This window comes from Conger conger, chromosome 13 (assembly GCF_963514075.1).
Source record: "Conger conger chromosome 13, fConCon1.1, whole genome shotgun sequence".
NCBI classification, from domain to species: domain Eukaryota; kingdom Metazoa; phylum Chordata; class Actinopteri; order Anguilliformes; family Congridae; genus Conger; species Conger conger.
In genome coordinates, this window is record NC_083772.1 from 18,164,426 (window position 1) to 18,178,252 (window position 13,827).

The window sequence follows — 13,827 nt, forward strand, 5'->3', positions numbered from 1 at the left end:
TTGGATTTTGTCAGCTGATGAAACTGGGAGGGTTTAAGAAGGAAGGGGGCCATCTTGGACTTTCTGTTTAAACAAAATGTACAACACATGAAACAGACAGATGTAACCAAAAGCTTAGCTACAGATCATCGCAGCCATCGGCGGTAAGTTAACACTTACAAAGGCGTGTTAAGCCATCGATTTTACATATCGTAAGCTCCACGTTCCCTATGTTTGTGCGTTTTATTTAATAGTTTATTCCCGTGACGTTGACCGACAATCTTATTTTCTGGTTTCGTGCCGAAGGTTGGCTAACTAGTAGCTAGCTTTCCTGTTTTCGCTGGGTTAGCTCATAATGCTTATTTTATTTTTTCAAGTTAGGACTAAAATCTATTTCGACAACGTTGGCAAATACCGGTTTATTTGCTTTGCAGGTTGTTGGCAGTTAGACTAGCTAATAATATAATGATAATCAGTTGTCAGATCTCTTGGCTGTATTTACTAGTTAGCTAGCACTGGGACTGGCAAGCATAACGTAGGCTAACGCTACCTATTTTAATTTGCACTTCCCTGTGCCGGTTTTATTCAACGTTAGTTGACCAACTAGCTACTTGGTAACGTTATTTTTAAACCGTGCAGGTTATTTAGCTATCGTTTGGCATAGCTACCTAGTTAAGTCTTCAGCCAGCAAGTTTGTGGCCTAGCTAGTGTTGGCTGTCTTGAGGGTTTATGAGCTAGTCTCGTCGATAGTAACTAACGTTAGCTAGCAAACTGACGAAAAATAACTAGCCAGCTACAGTTCGCCGTTTTGTTAGCTAACGTTAGCTAGCGCAATTTTTGACTAAGATTTGGTCTAGGGAGCTCACTGTTACCAAAGTAAAATTCACCATAAAATTTACCGCTATCCAAGTTAAGCGATTGAATGTATTAGGAAACTGTCTAGCATAGCGAACTAACCGGTTGAAAGTCGGCTGGCAAACGTCAGCTAGCTAGCCTCGACGCAATACAAATACTTCGACAACGCCGCCCAAACCCCGGTCACCATTGGACGCCAAACAGTCGTTTCTGTAGTTCGAGTGTAAGTTGGCTAGACGGCTAACGTTAGTTGCGTGGCTCATAATAAATGCACGGTTTCGTTTTCTAAACAAACATAACTTAGCAGGCATAGCTAACCAGCTAAACGGAATTGCAGGCCCGGTAGCTAGCGCTAACCTTCACTGTAAGGTGGCATGTTGAGGACGGGGACCTTTTTTTGTGACCTCGGGCAGGATGGTTTGCTGCAGTAACTTATTGGTCTTATTCCCTTTAAGCGGTTGGATATTGTCATTTTAACTATATAAGGGTAAATTTAGTTGGTAAAGTTAGTTTTCTGTATAAAGTGTCTAACCATCGCCTAATCTGCTGGCGGCCTGACGATCGCTCGCTAACATTACAAGCAACTGCTGTGTTAAATCGATTTATGCCTTCAAGCCAAGCTGTGCTAAAGCATCAGTTTACCTAGATTATTAGTGTTAGGAGTACTCATAATAAACAAACGATATTTACTGCTTCTATGTGCTCTTTAATGCCCTAGATGTTGTACTTTCGCATACATGGATTGACTTATGTACAGGTTATTTCGTTGAAAATACCATATTGTGCCTAATGCTCATTTTCTTTCTGCCTAGGGTGAAAATGATGAAACGGATATAAAACGGAAAAAAAAATCGGAAAAGGAAAGCCTGGATTAAAACAATAACATAATAAACTTTTGCTGCACTAAAATGACTGACTCTATGGTGTTTTCGCCCATGGATAGATGTTTGATGAACCCGTCTACATAAACGTGGGGATTACACAAGAATTGTTCCAGTTTATTTGCTTCCAGCTTTGCAATATTGACTCATTAATTGAGCGACAAGGAATACAATGCCCTTGGGCTGCTGAGAAACAAGACAAACAGACTTGTGGATAATATATATATATTTTGCCTCAAAGGAAGAAGGGGAGAGATTGCAAATTTTCTTGCATTAACTTTGGATATAACATTCTCTCTCTGTCCCCCTACACCCCCCACGCTCCACTGTTTGGACTTGGAGGTTAATATTTGTTTATTTTGGAACAGTCATGAGCACGGCAAGAACGGAGACCCCAGTTATCCTGGGTTTAGCCAATCAGAACGGCCAGATTCGGGGGCCTTTGAAGCCCGCTGGGGGCCCTGTGGGGGCGGGGGGAAGCCCCCAGCCTCAGCAGACCGGCCAACTGAACGCTTCCAGCGCGATCAACAATGGCGGATCCCAACCCGTGCCCACAGCCAACACCATCAAGTGAGTCCCTCCCTCCCTCACTGGCTAATCGGACTCTTTCCAGTCACTTATTTACCTCTTGCATCCTTTCCGTACTCCTAGCTCCACCCATCGGGGAGGTTGAAGGCGGTGAAGACTGAGGGAATCGAGAGTATGTGAATTAGGCAAATGGAATGTCATCACCTTCAAATGTCAGTTTGTTGTGTCAGTTGCAGTCGTAACAGATGGGAAGAGATGGATTCCCCCCCCCCCCCCGTGCAATACGCATTCCAAAAAAATAGTTCCGCAAAGGATGCACTTGTATTTTCCTGTTCAATGAATTCTAGCTCCTGGAAGAAAGATTTCATAGATTGGAATGCCCTTTAAGGTGGTGGACCTCGATCTATTTCTGGGTCAGGCTTGAAAAAATGATGAAATAAGCTATTTGAATTGAGCCCCTGTTCTGCTTATGCCCCTGTGCCACACAAGCCACAGTTCACTTCGCCATTCTGTACCTGTATGCATATTTAATTGTGCTGCTGGGTTGAGTAGTGTTAGTTGAGTTGTCTTACAGCTGTAACTGAGGGATAGAACTTTACCTGAAGACCAGTCATACCTTTTTTATTTTTCTGCTTATTTGATTTATTTTTGTAAATACCGCTTGGCCCCCACGACTTCCACCAAATCCTCCTGGGGGATCCTGAGGCCTTCTCAGGCCTTCCCAGACTGTAGTCCCTCCAGTGTATCCTGGGTCTGCCCTGGGGTCTTCTCCCAGCTGACTGTGCCCAGTGCACCTCTAAAAGGAGGCACTTCCTCAAAATCACTCAGTAAACAATCTGGCTCATAAGGTTTAGTTCTTTATTATGGACTGACTAAGCTGTGTAACCTGTTCTGGATGAGTCTTCTAAATTCATGAATTTAAATGAGATCTAAGCAATTGTTTTTTTTTTTGTTTTTTTTTCCATACCTGTTTTTCCACCCCAGTTCGGAATGCCAGATTTTTTAATAGGCCTTGTCATTGGCTCTTCCTCTTGTGCAACTGTGACATCACTTCAGCTGCCAAGCTGTGCAATGGTGCCAGGGGACTGCATTCCATGCGCAGTTGCAGGCACATTCCAGCAATCTGATTGGCTAGATCAGTCGCTCTATTATAGTTGGACAAGCTAAACCCTGCAGTTGAAAAGCTTCCTTTCCTCAGCAGAAATGTAACTAATTTCTGATTGGCCTGAGGGATTGCTGACCACACTGCACTGGCACAATCCATTTGATTTGATTGGACGCTGTAGATGGGGACATTACTGCATTAAGGACCTGAGCCTTTGCTTGACATCCCATCACGAAGGCCAAGAGTTTAACAAAACTTTTGAAAACAAATGTTTAAAGCTTTTCACCCACTTTTTGTGGATGTTCTGCACACAGCTCTGCCAGTACTTTTTAGCTGACAAGATGGGCAGTAATAACCAGCCCAATAACAATTGAGGGTCAAATACTCTGTGCAAACCCTGCCTTTTGGTCCTCTTCCTTGGCTCAATTGAAGCAGGCAAGACCAGTTGGGCAGAGAAAAGTAATCCAACTGTATTTGACCAAGGTCTGCTAATAAGAAGTCTGTATTTATCTTGAAAGTTTACAGTGGGGCCAGTTTTCATGAAAGGGGAGAAGCTGTATTCTTCAGGGAATAGATATTCGATATTAAGTACCAAGTAGAACGGCATGATTCACTTTCTGCTGAAATTCAGTTTCATTTTCTGATCCCTGAAAGTGAAAGTCCTTTCCTGTGCGTGCGTGCGTGCGTCCGTCCGTCCGTCCGGGGGGGGGGGGGGGGAGAGGAGGAGAGGAGGAGAGGAGGAGAGGAGGAGAGGAGGAGGAGTGTCCTTGCATGTAGAAAAAACTGTACTCTGTACACTTGTGTGCTTTTTTAAATAAAGAAAGTTGCATCATTTGAAATGTTTGTCTGCAGGGTTGGTGATGACTGGAAGAAGAATTTAAAACTTCCTGCGAAGGACATGCGAATGAAGACTTCGGTAAGGGAAATGCAGCTGTTCGGTTCATCTTCCTGAAGCGTGACGTGCGAAGCCGAACTTCGGGGTTCATCTTGTAATGCTTGATAATAGCGACCGATAATAATCCAGCATTTGTAAAATACCTTTCCCCAGACCCTTTAGATCCAGGAGAACATCTAGTTCTCAAAAGCCATGAATAGATGCTCTAATTCCCTTGTGTTAGTGTTGTGCATGGATGCGCATAAGCAGTATTGGTTTGTGTCTGCATTAATGTAGGATCAGAGCAGGGACAGAGAAGTCCTTTCCTCCCTGTTCTAGTTCATCTTAATTGAGCACAGAAAGTTGCAAGGTTGGCAAATCTAGGTGCCCTCCAAAGCTTGCTTTTATTTTGGACTGGGGTGATATTGTATCCCCGCTGTTGGTCTGGGAGAGTTGGCAGAACTGCCTTAAGCATTCCTTCGCCCTCTGGGGTAACATGCGTGTGCGTTTTCGTGCCCACACCTCAGGATGTGACAGCGACCAAGGGGAACGAGTTTGAGGACTACTGCCTGAAGCGGGAGTTGCTGATGGGCATCTTTGAGATGGGCTGGGAGAAGCCCTCTCCCATTCAGGTGAGTGCCAATGTTCTAATGCTGATGTAACAATCACCAGTGGTAATTGAAAGCAATTGTAGTTGTAGAACAATTAGAATTTGTAAATATAAATATATTTTAAAAAAATACTTTCCCCCCCCCCCCCCAGGAGGAGAGCATTCCCATTGCGTTGTCTGGAAGGGACATTTTGGCCAGGGCCAAGAATGGGACTGGCAAGAGTGGTGCCTACCTCATTCCCTTACTTGAACGAATTGACCTGAAGAAGGACTGCATACAAGGTGAATTTAAGGGGAACTTGGTGACTCCAACCAACACAACGCCCCCCTCTGTTGTGGAGGATTGAAGCAGTCTTACACTTTTCTGAGCACTTCACTTTAGCTGGGTGCCTTAAATGGTGCGGTTTGTAATTGTCGTTTAGATTGTTCTTAAATAAGCTTGTTAATTTTCTGTTCAATATCACAATTCTGTCCAAAGTAACTGATCAAGTTATTTGTCATTGAAGTTTCCTCACCCATGGTTAGCGTGAATGCGTTTGGTGATGCATGTGTCCCTAATGGCGCCCCCTTGTGTCCAGCCATGGGCATTGTGCCCACCAGAGAGCTGGCTCTACAGGTGAGCCAAATCTGCATCCAGGTCAGCAGGCACATGGGCGGGGTCAAAGTCATGGCAACCACCGGGGGGACCAACCTCCGGGATGACATCATGAGGCTGGATGAGACGGGTAAGAATTAAAGGCGTATTACTGGACAGTATAAGAATGACCTGCATGTTATTGGACAGTGTACATTTTATGCTGCATTCACATGGATTACAGTAGGCTGCAAACTGGATATCATTGTAGTGGATGAGAACACAATGGTAAAATGTTTTTAGGACGGCAAAGAATTCCATCCATTGCTACGGCAGGCAACACTTGGCGTCAAAATGTACAATTATTTAACTTATTTTTGTATTCAATGGAAATGCAAACAGGATGAGAAACGATACCCAATGGACATGAAAAATGAAAAAAATCTCTCCCCAACACATACAGCTATACCGTGCACAATCCTCCTTTTCCTGTCCATGTTGGAAACTGCCTGGCACAATTCTGTGTTCTAGCAACATCACCATAGCAATATATATATTTTAGGGTTGCCTGCACATTATTGGATGGTGTGGACAGATTTGACACACAGAAATTAATTATTGTCCTCTGCTGCAGTGCATGTTGTCATCGCCACCCCTGGACGGATCTTAGACCTCATCAAAAAGGGCGTGGCCAAAGTCGATAAAGTGCAGATGATTGTACTAGATGAGGTGAGTGAAATGGATGACTGGATCTTTTACATATGCTTGTTCTGGATGCATTAAGCCATTAATCCTTTCTTTTTTTTTTTCTTCTAAACAATATATTATCAAATATTATGGCTTGAAACTGATCTGTGTTTCCTGTGAAGGTCTTGCATTCTTGGTCACCATGTCATTTGAGGTTCCCCGATGTAATGTTTCTATTATTGAATATGTTACTCCGTCTGAACTCAGCAATAACCCTTCTTTCACCTGTTCTCTTTCAGTCAATCAATTTTATGAACTAATTTCTATCTAAAATTATAGCCCGGCCTTTTTGTGGACTTGCTCACTGTGCGGTCACACAATGCCAGTGTTTAGGCACGTCTGTCTTTGTGTAGGAGTGTCTGACTGTCTGCTTGCGTCCCTGTGTCTGTCCAGGCCGATAAGCTCCTGTCTCAGGACTTCCTGCAGATGATGGAGGAGATCCTGAGCTTCATGCCCAAGCACAGGCAGATCCTGCTCTACTCGGCCACCTTTCCTCTCAGTGTGCAGAAGTTCATGGTGAGTCTAGAGCTGGGCTCCTGAACTCCGTGTCCTGGGGCATTTTCTCCGGACACGTATGACGCCTCCTGATTTTCATCAATGAGCTCACTAGCGGAACCAAGCAAGAACAATAATTGGTGAAATCAGGTGGTGTAGGTGCATGTTTGGACACATCTGCTGCCAGTGTGGTTCTCTGGTCCTGAAGGTGAGTCGCCTTTGAGCTGGAATGTCCAGTCTGATGAGGGCCGGTGTGTGTGCTGGTTTTTGCTTTGGCCCAAGTGCTGCACCGCCTGATGCAACCAAGTAATTAATCATGGTCTTCAATCAAGTGAAGCAGAATATAAGCAGAAGATAAGCAGAATAAATGTTGTAGTTCTCTGCAAAAACAAAAACCTGCACCCTCACCACTGCTCGAGAACTTCTGGGAAAGGAAGAAAATGTTTGAGATTTGCTTTCTCCAGTCTGATTGGTTCTTGGGAGTTTTAGCCAGCATTATGCCATGTGTCAGTGGTTGTGTTGGTTTGAAGCCCCACCCTCCCAAGGTCATGATTCTTCAGAGGTAACTGGTCACTGGTTATTGGTTTATTAGCGAAGCCCCGGCCCAGAGTGATGGCAGATACGTCTTTACTAAGTGACTGTAATGTACATTTAATCCCACATCAGTCTCAATCGGGTCTGGCTCTCGGCAGCATGTCGGTGTGGGAGGGAATGTTTACTTGTGTTGGATTACTACCGTAATGAATGTAAGTATCGGCGTGTAGATGCGCGCAGGTGCTCTGAGGCCTTCCTGTAGGCCAGTGGTCTCAAACACGTTGCCACGGAAGGCCATGTGCATGCAGCTTTTCATTTCAACCAATTAATGCTGCTTTGAATTGAGTCCAATTACTCATTCAGCCATCTTCATTTCATTGCAATAAAACCACTGGATTTTTTGGACAAAACAAACACATTCACCATATACGTTATACGCAAACCTACAGCCCTAATTCAGAAAATGATGTAATTGTATAATGAAGATCTGATGCTGGAATTAAGACCAGCATGGCACTGAGTTTGAGGGCTCTGCTGTAGCCTGAGGCTGAGTGGGCAGGCAGGGTTTGGCACATCGCTCCTGGCCGTCTCTGCTGTCGCCTGGGGACGGTAGAACACCTGCCGTGCACACCTGTTCCTGCCACTTTCCCCACACATCCGGTTCGGCCCCGTCTCCTCTGGCAGATGGCTTATCTGGAAGAGCAGGAGTTTAATCTGGTGGCTGTGTCTTTGTGATTGCAGTACCGGTACTTGGCCAGCAGGTGTCAGCGTTGTCACGGTAATGTGGAACGGGTTGAGTGCAGTTGAGGTAATGGTGTATTTTAGAGTGAGGCTGTGCTGGATAAATTAATGGATCAGATTCATAAGTGGCCTTGCTCTGGCGGAGGGCACTCAGAGCCCGCGGCGCTGGGTTTCTGTACTCCCGGCTGATTGGGTCGTGTTTCGGCGGAAGTCCTCTGTGGGGAAAGTGCTGACTCATTGCTGTGGCTGCTTTTGCCCCTGTAGAACTCCCATCTGCAGAAGCCCTACGAGATAAACCTGATGGAGGAGCTGACCCTGAAGGGCGTGACCCAGTATTACGCCTACGTGACGGAGAGACAGAAGGTCCACTGCCTTAACACGCTCTTCTCCAGGGTAAGTGCCCCCCACCACGCCGCTTCTCCACCCAGAGGTGGAGCGAACTCTCCGTTCATCTACAAACTGCTCACACCATATTTCAACTTGGCGCCTGGTTCTGCTAATTTGCGGCTCAATGAGATCTCTAGCTCTTGAATGAGGAGTGCTTCGTTAGGGTTGGAGTGAACCTACTGCATGGTAGATCTGCTGGAACACGGTTGGGCAGCCCTGATCTTGCTGTTGAATGCCGTGTGCTTTGTTAGGGTTGGAGTGAACACCGACAGGGTGGTACATCTCCACGGACAGGGCTGGTTTAGAGCAGTGGTAACCAACCCAGTTCCTGGAGATGTACTAACCTGTAGGTTTTCATTTCAACCCTAATTTGCTGTACCTGACTACTAATTAGCAGCTGAATGAGGTCTGTAGCTGTTGAACGAGGTCTGTAGCTGTTGAACGAGGTGTGCTTTGTTGGGTCTCCCGGAACAGGGCTGGTTTAGAAGAACAGTAAGTGCCCTGGGAAAAAGGTCTTCCTTCCTCGGCCAAGCTCATTTTGTGTCTTTGATCCCGTTTTCTCTCCAGCTCCAGATTAATCAGTCCATCATCTTCTGCAACTCCTCCCAACGTGTGGAACTGCTGGCCAAGAAGATCTCCCAGCTGGGCTACTCCTGCTTCTACATCCACGCCAAGATGAGACAGGTCAGCCCCTGACCGCTACCTATTGAACAGGGTGTGCTTTGTGAGGGCTAGAGTGAACACCTACAGTATAGTAGATCTCCAGGAATAGGACCCTGATCTCCCTCCTTATGGAGTGAGCTTGGCTATTGGCTGCGAGCCACGGCTTCACCGCCAATCTTGTGTTGGCCTGTAACTAACAGACTCCTCTCCTGCTCTTTTGCCCACAGGAGCATCGTAACAGAGTGTTCCATGACTTCAGAAACGGTCTCTGCCGGAATCTGGTCAGCACCGGTGAGTGTGCTCAGCTTGCGAGTTTCTGCTGGGACGTGTCTAATTCCTAAATGTGTTACTGTGAAGTCTCTTCACAGGATTGTCAAGTGGGGCTTTCAGAAAGCTGTTTTTTGGATGTCTTCAGTTATTTCAATTTGTTTTATTAAATTTTCACTCGGCCATCACAAAAAGAGGTCCGTTATTTTAATGTCTTGACCTATGATGTTATCGAGTTTAAATAACTTCTATAATTATAATAAAACAATTTAATTCTCCAGTAGGTGGATAACATTTTCTGGACAGTGTTAAAGATGTTGATCCTGCCATTCTCATCAGTGATGACTGGGTCAATTACATAATTGTTTTGGATTGAATTACCTTTCTGTGCTTGATTGATTTGGTGCAATTATGTCCACCAAGAGGACCAGAAGGCAGGGTTTGCACTAGCAGAGCATAGGTACCAGTACACCAGACAAGCTCTAAAGCGTAGAAAAGTACTGGAATCCAAAACCGTTATGTAATTGACCCAGGTTTGCTGTGAAATTGTCAAATGTTAACATTTGTTGCATTTAGATAAGTAAATTCATTTTGAAAAAAGTTTGAACCAACATACCTTCACACTTGAGTACACTACACACTATTTTACTGGTAGCTGTTTGACATTGTTGACTTTACTCCCACGGCAATTTAGTTCATTGTGGAATGCCAGAAGGCTAGACTGCCTATAGATTTCTGAAGTTACACGGTTTTATGTAACTTCTCTTTTTTAATAAAGTTTGTCTGATTTGTAAGACATTTGTCCGTTAAATGTTTATTTGCTGCATATGTAGATTTATCGATTTGTCGGTCTTTGTTGTGTGTAGATCTCTTCACCAGAGGAATTGACATACAAGCTGTGAATGTGGTCATCAACTTCGACTTCCCCAAGCAGGGAGACACGTATCTACATCGCATCGGTCGATCTGGTAGGCGGCCCATCTGCGATTCTCCCAGAATGCTCTCTGGTGCATGTTACAGGCCTTCCCCTTGGTGGACTGGCTGCAGGGATTGAGTGGTGGGAATGGCTTATCAGCCTTGGGTTGTCTAGCGGTTCTCCTCATTCCCTTGAATATTCTCATTCAGTGTAACATTACAGTGCCAGTGGTTCCCAAACCTCTCTAGCCAGTCCTGGTGTTCCACCTCACGGACCCCTGATTCATCCATTCAGCGGCTTAACGGATCCGGTGTCCTTGAGGTGGAACACATCGGACACCTGCACTGGCTGGGGGTACTCCGAGAGGTTTGGGGAGAGGTTAAACCATGATTGGAGCCTTAAGTAGGGCAGCCAGTAGCCAAGTGGCTAAGGTGCTTGACTGGGACCTGGAAGGTCGGTGGGTCAAGCTCCGCTGTAGCCACGATAAGATCTGCACAGCTGTTGGGCCCTTCACCCCACACTGCTCCGGGGGGATTGTCCCCTGCTTAGTCTAATCAACTGTAAATTGCGTTGGATAAAAGCGTGGGATAAATTACATAATATATTAAATTGATGTACTGTGGAAGTGCTGCTTTCTTCCCTCTGTAAGATTGACGTTTTTGTTGAAAGCTGGTTGGCCGTTGCGCAACAGCGCCAGAGTAACGGTGATGTGTTTTTGCCCGTCTGACCAGGTCGCTTTGGACACCTGGGCCTGGCAATTAACCTGATCACCTACGACGACCGCTTCAACCTGAAGGGCATCGAGGAGCAGCTGGGCACCGAGATCAAGCCCATCCCGGGAAGCATCGACAAGAGCCTGTACGTGGCAGAGTACCACAGCGAGACCGGGGAGCTGCTCAAGCTGTGAGAGGAGGTGGGTTCCCTCACTGCTCCATGCACCTCCGCACGAAAGAGGCTGGGAGAGCGAGCTGTGGGCAAAACGCTGCACATATCATCTTTTTATTTATTTATTTATTTTTTTCTTGGGAACAATTTAGATAAAATGTTGATGGATTCAAAGCGCCTCGATGAACACTTCATTAGAATGTTGAATGTGCTTCAGATATACGCAGGTGAACACGCACATCTGCAGTCAGGTCCGTGAAACATCTGTCAGGCAAAGGGCTTTATTTCAGCTGTTGCAGTTTACTAAATATTTTATTACTATTTTATAAAAAATCCTCAAGCTGCCAACAGCTAATGATGATGATGATGATGATGATGATAATAATAATAATAATAATAATAATAATGAATACATGATCTTAATCAACGAATCTTAATCAATTACTGTGAAATGTTTTTTTATTTTTATTTTTTTACCTTTAGAATTCTTTATTTTAATGTCCTGTTTTCTCCCTCTTTTGCAGGTCCTCACAGCAGATTCACCCCCCTCCCACCCTTTTTCCCATCCCCCTCTTTCTTGTGGAAGATTTATATTTTTTTAAGATATACTTTCAGCCCGTCTTCCTCCCCATTTTTTAGGAGCTTTTTTTCAGTGCCGCCAAAAAAGAAGCCGTGTGCTCGCACACGCGTGTGCCAGACGCCAGAAACACTCGCTCCTCCTGAAGACTCGCAAGCGGCACTTTCCGGAAGAGGAGCAGCGGGGCTCTGTCCATCCGCCCCGCGTCGCGATCGCCCCACAGCCAGCGGCCGGCGGCCCTCCCCTCCTCCCGTCCCCTCCTGCTCCCTCCCTCCTTCCCTCCCTCCCTCTCTCCCCAGCGTTCAGGCTTTCATTTTGGGCTTTTATGTGTCTGAAGTGCCTTATGAAGCAGCAGGAACTTCAAAGTAATAACAACCCACAACCACCCCCCTTCCCCCCCCCCCCCCCCCCACGCCCCCCCGCCCCCCCACTCCGCGTTGCTGGATCAGACCTGCGCTTCCAATCGCCGAGTTCCACCGTTTTGATCATTCTGTTTGAGAAATCGGATTAGTCCTCCTCCTACTCCACCTACTCCACTTTTTTTTTTGTTGTTTTTTCGTGCTAAAAGAAATGCAATTGGTTCATGGGCTGGGGACGGGAAGTGGTGGCGGCCGCTCGCTGACAGACTGACGGACACGGTGGAGAAGCACTGCCCTGCCCGCTCCTCGTCTCCTCTCCTCACCGGGGCCGCGTGGACTCCAGCTGGGATCAGGTCGGGGCGTCACATAAGGAGCACACACTTGGCTCTCAGCGAGAGGAAAAAAAAAACAAAAAAAACCAAAACAAAGGGCTTGGATGCTCTTCTCCTCGGTCTGTAGAGTCCCAAACACTAAGAGACTTGAACAGAGTTCAGAGACTGTGTTCCAGAGCTACCCCGGTGTCTAATTCTGACCAGCTCTTCATCGCCCCCTGCTGGAAGGACCGCAGTCTCGCCCCCCTGGTGTTGGGCGAACACACTCGGCACGGTGTAAACTTTGTAAATACTTTATTCACTTTTTAAGGATTGTTTTAAAACAGGTGTGTGAGGCTGGCTGTTGTGATAACATTTGAAATGTGAGCAGCACCTTTTTGCGCTTTAGGGTCTTGTCGCCAAGGTAACGAGGGGCGAAGGCGAGACCATGTTACAGAAGCTTAAGTAAAAAAAAATTGTGACCCTGAGCACCTAAACGGGCCAATGGGGCGCCCCTTGGATTTTAAAGCCTTTTCTGTTTCTAGGACTGCAAAAAGGAGTCAGGGGAATTGCAGAAATAAGAAATTCTTCAGGCGTTTAACTGTTAAAACTACACTGCATGAAATTCCTCTTTCTATCGCTTAACGAAATATCGCACTGCAGTGTTTTTTTTTTTTTTTTTTTTTTTGGCTCGGTCAATTTAATTATGGGCGCAGTCATTTAGCATTTTGCGCTTACGATTTAACCGTTTAATCCCCGCCCAGCCTCATCAACAAAACCAGTGTTTGACTTGAGTTCCTCTTTGCAGATGGCTTGATGTTGAGCCAAAATGTTTATGTAATGATATGGAGGGGGGGGGGGGGGGGGAACCATTTTTCTTTCGTATTCTACTCTGTCTGTAATGCAGGCTTCAGGGGTGGTGAGTCTGCAGCAGTGAAATGAGACTCTAAAGATGACTCAAACCGAGCCGAGCCTTCCCCGGGCAGGAGCTGCTGTGCTGGGTGACTGGGGGGGGGGGGGCGGGCCTGCTGCGCTGGGTGACTGGGGGGGGGGGGGCGGGGCTGCTGCGCTGGGTGACTGGCGCAGTTTGGGTGTGAAATGAGATGCAGTGGTTACTGTGAGACCCCTCCCAGGTGCAGCTGTTTGGCAACAGAACGCCATTTTCACTCTCACTCTTACTCAGTAGCAAAAAAAAAAATACTCTCGGATAGTTAAATGATTTAAAAAATGTTTTGCCCCTCTATTTGAAATGTAGCAGGACGGAGGGAATGTCTGCAGAAGTCCTTTGGCTTTTTTTTTCTTTTCTTTTTTTTAAAATGATGCTGCACATAAAATATAAATGAGTGTATTGCAGATGGAGCTGCATTTAGACTCGAGCACTGGGGTGGGGTAATGGGTGAGAGCGCTACTGTCTTGGCTCTGAACCAGCAGTGGCAGCCAACTGAGGCAGGAAGGGGGGTGGGTTTGGGATGGAGGGAGGGGTGGAGGGTGGGTGGGATGGAGGGGGGGTTGGGGGGATGAGTGGGCATAGGTGTGGCC

At 46.2% G+C, this 13,827-nt stretch overlaps 1 protein-coding gene across 1 annotated transcript; it reads left to right on the forward strand.

Annotated features, from left to right (window-relative positions):
- The first annotated feature begins 65 nt into the window (after positions 1 to 65).
- ddx6 (DEAD (Asp-Glu-Ala-Asp) box helicase 6) lies at positions 66 to 11,989 on the forward strand. Its single transcript, XM_061217338.1, has 14 exons — positions 66 to 143; positions 1,647 to 2,285; positions 4,201 to 4,264; positions 4,750 to 4,854; positions 4,985 to 5,114; positions 5,411 to 5,557; positions 6,041 to 6,135; positions 6,547 to 6,669; positions 8,188 to 8,316; positions 8,878 to 8,994; positions 9,201 to 9,264; positions 10,107 to 10,208; positions 10,888 to 11,069; positions 11,566 to 11,989. The coding sequence occupies exons 2-13, from the start codon at positions 2,086 to 2,088 to the stop codon at positions 11,061 to 11,063; spliced, it is 1,452 nt and encodes a 483-aa protein (XP_061073322.1). The 5' UTR covers positions 66 to 143; positions 1,647 to 2,085; the 3' UTR covers positions 11,064 to 11,069; positions 11,566 to 11,989.
- The last annotated feature ends 1,838 nt before the right edge of the window (positions 11,990 to 13,827 follow it).

What these genes read in the sequence shown, in the direction of transcription:
- ddx6 (XM_061217338.1), top strand. Translation starts at nt 2,086, where the DNA reads ATGAGCACGGCAAGAACGGAGACCCCAGTTATCCTGGGTTTAGCCAAT. An exon ending in CATGAGGCTGGATGAGACGG is followed by an intron (nt 5,558 to 6,040) that starts GTAAGAATTAAA and finishes CCTCTGCTGCAG; the next exon opens with TGCATGTTGTCATCGCCACC. An exon ending in ACATCGCATCGGTCGATCTG is followed by an intron (nt 10,209 to 10,887) that starts GTAGGCGGCCCA and finishes CCGTCTGACCAG; the next exon opens with GTCGCTTTGGACACCTGGGC.